Source organism: Psittacula echo (assembly GCF_963264785.1).
Source record: "Psittacula echo genome assembly, chromosome: 3".
NCBI classification, from domain to species: Eukaryota; Metazoa; Chordata; class Aves; order Psittaciformes; family Psittacidae; genus Psittacula; species Psittacula echo.
This window is the reverse complement of record NC_137736.1, coordinates 38731549-38744089: the sequence shown is the minus strand read 5'-3', so window position 1 is coordinate 38744089 and position 12541 is coordinate 38731549. Positions and strand designations below refer to the sequence as shown.

General features: G+C 35.5%; 1 protein-coding gene across 1 annotated transcript in view; it reads right to left on the bottom strand.

Annotated features, from left to right (window-relative positions):
• Positions 1-748: 748 nt before the first annotated feature.
• Positions 749-12541, bottom strand: part of RPGR (retinitis pigmentosa GTPase regulator) — a gene marked incomplete at both ends in the record, with an annotated part of 44244 nt that continues 32451 nt past the window's right edge. The window contains 7 exons of the mRNA XM_080613515.1: positions 749-3277; positions 4289-4354; positions 6145-6246; positions 7593-7763; positions 8810-8992; positions 10123-10247; positions 10755-10910. Coding sequence (XP_080469641.1) covers positions 749-3277; positions 4289-4354; positions 6145-6246; positions 7593-7763; positions 8810-8992; positions 10123-10247; positions 10755-10910 — 3332 coding nt within the window. The remainder of the gene's footprint in view (positions 3278-4288; positions 4355-6144; positions 6247-7592; positions 7764-8809; positions 8993-10122; positions 10248-10754; positions 10911-12541) is intronic.

Genomic DNA, 12541 nt, shown 5'->3' with positions numbered 1-12541 from the left:
AGTAAAAAATTATCCCTAAACAGATGCATTCTGACTCTAACGTAATCTAGGCCAAATTCTGAGACTTGGCTTTGTCTTTTTGCACATAATTGTGTGCTGCCACCAAAATAAGAAGTCAACCTTAAGGCCTTTGAAAGAGCCTAGGTCACCATTTACCCAGGCCTGCATTTCCATTTATCTCCCGTCTCTTGACCCATGTAAACTTGCCAACTCATCCTTTCTTTAATTTATGCTAAGTACTCAAACATTTTATCATTTATATGAACAGAAGAAAAGTAGGGGGAATAAAGTGATATCAAAGTTAAAAAAAAAATGCATCTTTAAAAATTTACTGACACTCCTTTTATAAAAGACATTAACAAGTAAACTATTCTGCAACTAAAACTGATACATCACCTTAAGAAATCTGATTCAAAGGCAATTGAATGTTCCAATGTCACTGTTATAATGTATAATTCATGTTGTCAGCATGACATTATGATTTAAGAGGCAAAATGTAGCAATTTTTTTTTAAAATCATATGTGTTAAAGACTGTATGAGTAACTGTATCAACCATTTATGATTTCTCTCACAAAAGCTTCCCAAATCTAAACATTTTCTTCAGGTTTTTTTCAATAAATTGGCACTTAAAGTAGATTTATAATAAGATATTTTGACTACATTATTTTTTTTTAAGTAATAAAAATCAATCCGCCATAGTTCCAAAGTTTTCTGAATAGGCTTAAAATGCATCTCCAGTAGTCTATGCTATTTTAGTGTTAAATAATGAGGTAGTACATCGTTCCAAAATTGTTCTGAATTATGTAAACCATTTGCTACATGCTGTTTGGACTTCATTTTTTGTTTAGAACTGTTTGGTAAAGCACTGTTTTCTGTCTTCTCTGGCTTCCTGGTTTTGTTTTTCTTTTGTGGAAGCTTATTACTATAATTTATTCTTTTACCTTTTGCCTTTTCCTCTTCCTCTCCTTCCTCTTCTCCCTCATCATCCTCTTCCTCTTCTTCTTCCTCTTCTCCCTCATCCTCCTCTCCCACATCCCCTTCCTCTTCTTCTTGTTCCTCCTCTTCCTCTTCCCCTTTTTCTTCTCCTTCCCCTTCTTCTTCCTCTTCCTCTTTTTCCTCTTCTTCCACTCCCTCTTCTTCCATCCTCTCTTCTCCCTCTTCTTCTACTTCCTCTTTTTCCCCTTCTTCCATCGCCTCTTCTCCCTCTTCTTCCACTCCCTCTTCTTCTTCTTCCGTTCCCTCTTCTTCTCCCTCTTCTTCTTCTTCCATTCCCTCTTCTTCTCCCTCTTCTTCTTCCTCTTCTTCTTCCATTCCCTCTTCTCCCTCTTCTTCTTCCTCTTCTTCTTCCATTCCCTCTTCTCCCTCTTCTTCTTCTTCCATTCCCTCTTCTTCCACCCCCTCTTCTCCTTCTTCTTCTCCCATTCCCTCTTCTCCCTCTTCTTCTTCCACCCCCCCTTCTTCATCTTCTTCTTCCATGCTTCCTTCTCCCTCATCTTCAACTCCCCCTTCTCCCTCATCTCCAACTCCCCCTTCTCCCTCTTCTTCTTCCTCCCCTTCCGCTTCCTCATCTTCTTCTTCCCCTTTTTCTTCTTCATTTTCCCACTCCTCATTTTCATCTTCTTCTCTATCCTCCCCTTCTGTTTCTGCCTCTGCTCCTTCCTCTTCCTTATCTCCTGTTTTGTCTTCCAGTTCATCCTCCCCTACCTCCTTAGTCCTCTTATTTGCATCTTTCTCTTCCTGTTCTTCAGATACCTCTTCTTCCCTCCCTGCCAATGATTCCTCTAATGCCTCCCTTTCACCCTCTTCGTCTTTTTCATTCTCACTTTCTTTGTTTATATCTTCATTTTCCTTTTCATCTTCTCCTTCCTTTTCTGTCTCTACCTCTTTTTCTTCCCCTGCCTCTCTGTCTTCATCTCCTTCCTCACTCTCATCTCTTCCCTCACTTTTAACCTGTTCTTCCTTTTCTTTTTCAGTGTCTTCCACTTTAGTATACTCCTCTTCCATATCCTCCTTTTCCCCCTCTCTCAGCATTTCTTCCTCTATCAACCTCAATTCCTCATCTCCTTGCTCTTTGCCACCTTCCTGATTAATCTGTTCCCTCTCTTCTGCAACCTCATTCTCACTGTCTTTTTCAGCCTGTGATTCCTCTCTTTCATTTTCTTCCTCATTATGTTTTTCTTCTTCATCTCCTTCTACTGAAACTTCATCTCTATCTTTTTTAACCTCACTCTTTTCTTCTTCCTCCCCTGGTTCATCTTCACTCTCAATTGTTTCATCTAGTTTTTCACTTTCACCCTTTTCACTGCCTTCATTCTCCTGCTCTTGATTAGATTCCTTCTCATTCTTAATTTCTAACTGTCTGCCTTCATCAGATTTTAATTCAGAGTTTGTTTCTTCCTCGTTCAAGCTTTTTATATCAGTCTCTTCTATATATTCTTTCTCATTGTTTGCAGCTTGCATCTCCTCAATCTCATTATCTTCTAAGTCAAAATCTTTCACATCTTTTACTGTTTTAATAGCCTTCTGGACCTTTCTGCCTTCATAGTATTCCTCATCTTTTTCCTTCCTTTTAAGTACAAATTCTTCAAGATCATTAGTATTTTCCTCTGTTGAAGATGATGACACAGATATTTGTTTCAAAAAATGAACGTTCTTTTTAAACCCTCTCTGCTTTTCACTGTTTCCTTCTCCTCTGATGCATATTCTTTCACATTTATCAGATTTTTCAACAACATCCTTTATTTTGTTTTCACTTTCTATTGCTTCTTGACTTCCTTGCTTTTTAACAGGACAGTATTTTTGTCCAATTAATGAATCAGTCTGGGGCTGATCTCTGGATGCAGGAGGAAGTACACTGATTTTTAGGAATTGCTTAGATTTAACAGCTTTTGACTTGTTATAGGAAGAATTTGTTCTTTCAGTCAGAATTTGCTTTTCAGTGGGAAGATCCTCTCTGACAAATTCAGGATTTTCCGCATATGCTTTTTCCCTTTTCACCAATCTGCGTTTGTCCCTACTGATTTGTTGGACATCACTTGTCAAAGTACCAACAGTTTGTGCATTCCCAGATTTACCTTCCATTGTACTTTTTTTGGCCACTGGCTTCCCCACAAAGGCACTACTTTTTTCAAAGTCTTGTCCTGGTAACTCTGAAAGTGAAGACTGCTTTTGTAAAGAGCCAGAGTCTAATTTTGACCCCTCCTTCATTAAATCAGAATCTTTGTTTTTCAGCCCACCCTTACCATCTCTTTTCAGTTTCACATTTTTATTGTTCTTCTATTCCACATGAGAAGCAGAAAATTAAAAAGAAAGAAGGAAAGCATTAAGGACAAATGACAGCAAAAGAAAAAGGTTACAAAAACATCTGAATAAGAGAAGAAAATTTACGTGAGCAAACTAAAAGATAGCATAGAAGGTACAGTATTTCACATGAAATGAATTTACAACTACACATACTAGAAGAATGTAACATTCTCTTGGTGGTAAATGTACTGTACTGCTACACCTTTTTCACTATCCAAGTACTCAAAGTGAATGCAATAAGAACTGTGCAGACAATATCATGTCCCATAAGCTAAAGCGCATGCAATGCATGAAGTTGTGTGAACAAAAGGAAAAAACTGCAGCTCCCTTATACCTTCCTCCACCTTTCCCCTTGGGAAATCTTTTGATATGCTCACTTTTATACTCTATATCTGCTGTCTTTCTACTTTAAATTTTATACTTATTTAACAAATTCTGCAAAATAATTTTAAAATATAAAATTACAATGAAATATACAAAATGCCAAAATGCTGTGATCACTTTAGGAGTGAAATGGAAAGGTAATACAAAAGCATTTTAATTTCATAATTAAAATCAGTATTATTGTTCCTTTATATATATTCTATGGTGAATATCTGTAAATAAAATCTTTACATTGTGTCTCAGAAGTCAAGGAAAATATTTTAGTATCAACAAAACCAGAGATATGTATGCAATCAACTTAAGTTACAAAGTGTATATGATTGATTTTCGCTCCTTAACTGATGAAGTATTGTATACTCTCATCTTAGACTATGCTGAATACTTTCATGTGCCTGCACAAACTCTCTCTGACTTCAGTCAGCTTCTTAGAATTTTACCTTGTGGATATTCAGAAAATTAGCAAGAAGAGGCCTACAAAATTTGCTCAGTTTTTTTAGAACTCAAAGCAAAACAATAAAGTACAAGGATAATACAAGAATTACAGATCTTTTATACATCGGTATAAGTATACAAATATATATATATGATTAGTTACAGTACCTTTTGTTTTTGGAGTGGTGATAATTTCAAGGACTGGTCACTGGGATTCAATTTCATTGCATGTGTCTGTAAAAGATAAGATCTACATTAAAAAAAATACATATGACTAATGGGGAAAGCAGCATCAAAGCTCGGTTCTACTAAACAGAGCTTGAGACAAATCTGCAAAATCACATAACTTAACTATTTCACTTCCACTCCCTCACTTACTGCATAACCAGCTTAGATGTCAACATCTGAACTGTCTCTAGAGGCTAAAATCTACCTCTCTTATAGCCCACAAGTGCATTTTAGATGCACCGTCTACTCACCGTTAACTGCAGCTAAAAATATAATGCCTTACTCACTCACCATCACAGCCTGCAATGCAACATCCAGTTTGATACCACAGTCTTGACAGAACATTGTTAAAGAAATATTACATAGAATAAATTTTCATTGGAATTCAATCTCACTCTTCTACATAAGGCAAAAAAACAAAAGGCAAGGCAATGTGGAATACTACTAGGTGGGCAAGTAGAGTGAGATTTTGGTCATCCCTTCCCATATACTCCAAACAACAAGGAAATGTTCTCTGCTGCTGTTTGTTAACTGCTTATGGTTTAATAACAATATTCTTCTTCAATACAGTGAGGATAGACAGTTTGGGTTTTGACTTCCAAAAATTTGTGTCATCCATATGCTATTAAAGGTTTTTCCTCCTCGTCACGTCAATAAGATATACGTTGCCACAGTTTAGAAAAAATGAAACTACACTGTAGCAGATTATTTCATTCAGATTCAAGAAGAGCAGTTCTTTTATTTTGTGTTTGAGAATTTGCCTGACTTTTTAAAAATTTATTCTTTCATTCTGATAAATGTTTTAAAATTGATTCACAATGCATTTAAAACCAAAAAAGGAAAAAAAAGTCTAGCAAATAAGGTGCGCAATAAATTATAAATAAATGTCTTGGTAAACTAATAAAGGCCACGTTGCGCATTATATCTAAACCCAAATTTTTTCTTGTAAATGAAAAGAAAGTTTTATAACTTAAATGGTATGCACTGATTGCTGAATTACTAAGTACAAACAAGTACTTATGTTAAGTACAAACAAGTAACAATTCCTGTAAAATGTGCAATCCTTTCAGCGTAACTGACAACATACTCTGAGCCAGCACCACAGTGGGTTCCTCATTTGTTTCCATTCCATTGAAGTTAAAAAAAAAAACAAACCCAAAAAACAATAAACGCAACATCTTTTCAGTGCAGTGCCTTAAGACCAGGACATGCCCCATCTGCCAAGAGAACAAAATGTTTTGGAGAGGCGCACAACTGATAAGGTGAACATATTTTTTAAATAGAAGAAATATGTAGGAACATGCTTGGGAATCACAAAATAACCAAAATGTCTGCATTTGGGTCTTCTCTTTAATATGATCCACCTGTACTAAATAAGCTCTTCTTGAAAGAGGAAAGGACAGATTTCTGCTTAATTTCCTGCAATTCTGTCTTGGAAATCCTCAAGAAAATGAAGGTCAGAGATAGAGATCACCATGTGGTACCCAGTGTCATTCTCCTTTTCTTTCTGAGGTAAAGAGGAGGGAGGGGCTGTACCACCTGGGACTGCTTCAATCTCTTATTACAACATCCTTTATTACAACTTTACTTGGAAAATAAAATCAAACTTTAGCATTGAGTAATGATGGTATGAAAGGCATGCTCATTTAACAGTGTGTAAGTACTTCTTGGTGTCACATACAATGTTCTGGGCTAGCCATGAGTTCTGCACTAGAATGTGAAACATAATTTAGCTGCTTTATTCTTTCTCTGCATAAAAATGATTGAATCACAAATTCTTTAGTGGAATATATTACCATATTTAGGATGTCAGTTGTATCTCCAAGGTTTCTGTCATTATTTTCATTATCTGAATCTTCTTCTGCAGAGCGTTCACCAGGTTTATCCTTCTGATGATTCTTTTTCTTTACTTCAAGGTAAAATAGGGGGAAGTAAACAAATACCATACGAACAAGCAATATGTAACCAGCAGAACACCCCATTCTTGTAAAATAGATTATTTCACTGACACAGGACTGAAGTCCTGAGATTCCTGATTCCTCCACCTTAAGACATAGCAGAAACACTTTCACTTTCTTTTCATCAGTATTAACATCAAAGGTAGCTCAGCAATGTGGCTTCAGTGCACTGTAGATCTCTGACCATTTTTGCAGGTTTTCAAAGCATAAATATTACATGGGACAAAGTTTCTTTTGGATAATCTCTTTAATAATAGTGTACCACCTAGACTAAATTAGCTGCAGTCATATTATCTACATTAAACATTATCTGTATAATGGATGGAGAGACAGTGAATTTAAATTCAATGCTGCATCATAAAAATGTACCTACATCATTTTCAGGTTCACTTCAAGTTCATGAGGTATATGACAAACCTCACATGGCACAAAACCTGAGGTTCTAGGCCTCAGAAGACTCTAAGGGCAATTCAAATTTCACTGCATTGCTTTCTTAGAACCAGAAATGCTAATGGACATGGTGGCAGGTTTATAAATAATAATCTTAATTCTAACTGAACTAATTACTTTCAAATTGGATTTGACTGACCAGTAAGTCTGAGCTAACTTCTACATAGAAGCACTGCATTCTGCACCCTAGCACTGCTCTTCCCAGGAAATCACACATGCCCAAGAATCCAGATAAAGTCAGAACTGCTCTAGAGAATCTGTATGTTAAGTCCAGTGCTGTATCAGTATCATTGTTATGCAGACTTTTGCATTAGCCAGGGTATTGCAAATCATTATTATCTTAGATAACAGAGAGTGAAGAATACTTTTGCACTTCTTCACTTCCAAGTGATGAAGAAAGATGCCATAAGAATTAGTAGACCTTTTTCTTACCCAAGGTCTCCTGTAGGCTCTTCTGGGTTTTTAAAATTGCTCCTAATCAATTTTTCTCTGTAATTCTTTTTTTTTTTTTTTTGTGATAATGGAGAAAGTGGTTACTAATCTCACAGTGGTTTTGTGAAGTTCTATTTCTACAGAAGAAACCACAGGTACAATTTAGAAGTTGTTTCGCTTTTACTCAGCCCTCCTCTAAATCTTTAAGCACATTTTCCAAACATGAACAGTGTGAGGCAATGTCTTGTATGCATTTCTCAACTTTCATGTCTGTATGCTGCCGGATCCTACTGAGGCAAGACTGAATTTAAACCTTCTTTCAGGTTCAAACTGAGCATTTGTTTATGAATGATGAGAGCCAAACCACATAATTATCTGAAAACAGCTGCAAGATATGGGGACACTTCACCTTTTTTATGGCGTCGGTGCTTCCTAGGTTCAGCTTTAGGAAGATCTGTTGCAGAAAACCAGAATGGACTAGTCTTGCTAGTTATAGGTAGTGAAGATTTTAAGAAGCTTTCTCCTAGTGGAGGCAGAGTTTGTGACATTCGACTAAACTGTTCTGGTGACTTTTCCTGCAGAAGATTAAAAAAAACTTACATTGAGAATAAGAGCAGAAGAATAAAATGTAAGCAACCTTTTAGTATTTTCTTTTAGTTGATGATACAGTGTTGTAACTTTGTATGGGAAACATAAACCGAATTTCTTTGATATTTAAATTATTTACAGTCCTAAAAAGTGGAGAAATATTGTCCAGGCTTTGGCTGGGATACAGTTAATTTTCTCCCTAGTAGCTGGTGCAGTGCTGTGGTTTGGCTTTAGTCCTAAAACAATGCTGATAACACACCGATGTTTTAGTTGTTGCTAACTAGCGCTGACCCTGATCAGGGTAAGGACTTTTCAATTTCTCATGCTCTGTCAGTGAGAAGGAGCACAATAGGCCAGGAGGAAGCATAATAAGTACATAGTGGGTGGATATTTTAGGTCTCTACACAATAATCTCAAGAAGCCTTAAAATACAGATGAAGGAGAAAAAGAACTTCGATTCTTACTTAAAATACTAGCATCTCAAATAATGTTGAGGTATTTAATCCACAACATCAATACAGTTTTACAAAATAAATGTGGCTTTGTGGTAGTTTTCAGACAGGTAAGTGAAATGATCCAACTCATGCTGTTCAATGAAATCAAACGGAATGTGTAGTGGACAGAAAGGAGAAGCAACTACAGGGTCTTAGGATCATTTTAAGCTGATTGGAAACTTTCTCCTTTGATATCTTATAAAACTATGAGCTTGTTTAATACATTCAAGGACTCAAAGGGAACAACAAAAAGAGGTTCTTGCTCTTTTTAAAAATATTTCTAACATGCTAGGATTTAAAAAAATATAAAATCAATCTGAGTCTTTTTCATAGAAATAAACAAGCAAAATCTGATCAATGCCTATCTTCTACCTGCATTCAATTTGAGACCAGAATAGGTATTCATTCTTCTTTTTATACATTAAAATTATACACATAATTTAAGGACATACACTTATCTGCTGGGTATACATTGTGACTTTAAAAGTGACTTTGTTTCCTAACAGAACTATGGCAACTCTAAACAGCTCTGAATTTACCCTCTCTCGACGTCGCATTCGTGCTGATGTTAGTTGTAAGGTGTTTGTTAGTAGCAAATCTCCACTTATTTTAGAGATTGTAGCAGTCAAATAGCTTTCATGTAAATCTTCCAAGAGCACTTCTTCAAATCCTTTAGGTCTTGGAGCAGCAAAAACTAGCATGTGACAACCACCACATGCAACCTATAGCACCAAAAGAATTCTCTGATTATTTCATTAGCAAGAAACAGTACAGGGACGACATTTTCTTACAATCATCTCTAGGGGTTTAGAGTGTAAGAAAAACATAGTGAAAATAAGAGACATTAAATAGCTTCAAATTTAGCTCCAAATGACATTAGCAAGATAAAAGTACTTAATTATGTTTATTAACGACTAGAGATCTATGTACACTTCTTACTAAAATACAATATATTTGTATTAAACAGAACTCAAGATAGGTCTATTAAAAATTGACAGAGAAGAAAGCAAAGATATTTCAACTGATTTTCAAGGGATTTGTGATAATTATTTTTATGCAAGTTAAATGTGGGCAACACTGATAGCTTCAGTGACACAAACCTAGGTATTTTATCCCCAAATCCACAAAAAGTAAAGCAAGTCCTATACCCTCCAACAGACAAAGTATTATACATAAAGGTCAGAGGTTTCGCTTTTAAAAGGTTTAAAACCCTCACCACTTCTGATAAAATGTCCTTAAACTCTAAGTCCAGTAAACAAACAAAAGTGATCAACAGAATTTTGCCCAAAATTTTGCTCAATCCTGAGTCATGTTTGCATTTCTGATGCTGGCAATTCTGTGACATTTGTTTCTTAAGATACCTCAAGAAATAGATTAAAATAATGCCCTTAAGAGAAAAGAGTATTTCTGCTTTCTCATCCCATTTGGGTTCAAAAAAGCAACTCCTCCAATTTTCCTAAGGTTTAAAAATATCCCAATGTACAAATCATCATTAAAACTAAAAAGTTGACACCCTGGTGTTTTCAGAACAGATACGAGTTTCCCCCTACTGCCAGCAATCCCAGAGCAATAAATATTTAATTTTATAGGCTGGCACAGCTCTATAGATCAGAACACTACCGAATAAACCCCTGAAAAGCAGTCTAGATGTGTAGTCCAAGCCAGATAGATTCTAAACTAAATGAAGAGTGTGGTTAGAATATATCATTTGCTTTTTATTTAAATTTGTGTTGTCTACTAACTAAATGTTATGGAAATAAATATTTCTATAATGACATTTCAACTGTCATTAATAACGTTTCACAGAAAGATAAATGTTTTGATGTCTGAGAAACATGAACAGGAGTTTTACCAAAAGGACCGTGAACCTCAAGAAATTATAACACAGAGTGGGATCAAACTGATTTGTAAAATTCTCTTCTCCAAGGCCTAACTTGCCGTGTCGCCCATCTCCAAAAGTAAACATGAGGCCATTCTCTGTATGTGGGGAAAAAAAAGGGGGTCTTATCAATAACAAAGATTTAAAATAAAATAAGGACGAAAGCATCACAAACAAAATAACAGGCCATGCAAGTAAGGAATGTTTTTCTTCCGAAAGCAAACACTGAACAATTATTTTTCGATTTCCAACAGATGAATATGATCAAAAAATATACATATTTTCAGGCAAAGTACTGCCTGAGATGAGAGTTAGTCTAGATAATTTGTAAAAAAAACATCCAACAACAAAATAATAAGACAAAACTGTATAGATACTATATAGAAAAAAAAAAGAATACTTGTTAGCAAGGCATGATAATGAGGAGATATTGTATACAGAGTTATGCATGGCATGGCTGTGGATCTGGCTTTCTCACCTCTTCACTTGACTTTTTGAGCTAGTGAGTTTGTATGTCTTTTTCTACTGCTCATTTTACAAATAAAGCTTTTACAGTATAAAAGAGAGTCACTGGAAGCGCATTTCAGATTTTTGCATTTACATACCTGCTATTACAGCAGTATGATTTTCCCCACATGTAATGTTACATATTTTATACCTCCTCAAGTGTTTCACAGACTTCGGTACTGAAGTTTCAAAAACAAAAGTACCATGTCCCAGCTGCCCATGCTGGCCAAGTCCAAAAGTATATACATTTGTCTCTGAAAATATACAGCCAAAGTTAACAATAAATATGCTGATATATATATTATAACCTGCTTTCTATTACCCAAATGGAAGTCAAATTACATCACCATCAAAAAAGCAATGTTTTATTAATTTAAAAAATGTACCAACTAATCAAATACCTTTATCAATTAATAATAAATGCAACAAAATAAAACCCAGGAAATTAGGTATTAAAATATATACACAAAAGAATCTTGACTCACTCAATATGCGATATATTTTCTAACATACCTGCAAAATAATCCACTTCTCACATGTACACAAAATATTAGCTAATTAAAAATTTTATGGGAGTCTATGTAATGCAATTAATTCAAGAACACAGTGTTTATAAATATGGTCACTTTCAAGTACTGTAATCTCATCCTAATTTCTGGTTACATACGTTTACACTGTCTGACCCTAAATTTAATAGGCTAGACCTCTTTAAACTGATATTAATTTGTGCATATGGATTGGAACAATAACAGTAATTTTCAGTGTTCTGATCAGCTACCAAATCAGCCCTGCATTAAAAACAGAGAACACTATAATTGTGTTATCTTGTGACAGAATAATCACCTTTCCATATTTTGTCTGTTTAATGGACTATTTGTGCCAGGAAAAAAAAGAACCTCTCCAAAGCAATAAAGATTCTTGCTGTGTCCATCCCTGGCACTGCATCACAACAGGGAAGACTGTAAAGCTTGGAAATCTTGATGAGGTCATGCTTGAAAAGAGAAATTCAGACACTAAGATTTTTTGGGAAAAGGAGAAGGTTTTCCTAGAACTGTATTTCCTGACCCCTTTTTTTTCTGCATGAAGGCAACAAGAAAAGCTAGAGAAGTACTACTTAAGGTACTTGAAAAATTATTATTAAAACCTGGGAAAAATTGGGAAGAACAAAAAATACTCTACTTCAAGCAAAAAGAACTGAGACCTGGGAGCAATGTATCATTACATCATTGTTATGAACATAGTGCAGAGCATGCCTGCTCCTGCTGCACAGATGCCACCAGGTCAAAAATCTCACCATGTACAAAAGCAAGAGAGGAATGGCCATCCACAGTGGAATGTGTGGAACAACAATTGGCACAGAATCTGCTTTTTAAGAACTTCTTTATGTCAAGGAAACAAGGCCACTGGAATAGCAAAGTAAGTTTCAGTGCCACAGAAGTAATTTATACCGTGTGACCAAATTCTCAGAGCAGCCACAGAGTGGAGACAAATTCAAAACAAATTATGTTACCATTCCTTCAAACTAATCCTTCAGCACTGTCAGGGAAAGTGAAAGCAGAGAACAGACCAGATTCCATGTACGATTATACACTTACTAAACTCTGATTTCAAAGGAACCATGATGAAATATTGTAACACTAGATATGGAAATATTCCTTCTAGGAAAGAGTTTGCCTTTTCTGCCCCTTTTAAGTTGTTCCTATTAATGTGCCATGAATTCGCACCATAAAAAAACCCCAATGGTCTCACACAAAAGTGATTGCAGATGATTTTTCTTTTTTTTTTTTAACTAAATGTAATAGTAAAGCTCCCTCTGCTGGAAATTTCAGTGCTTTCAGTGCAAGAAAGCAACACCTCAGGATCTCAGTAAAACAGGAAGAAATTT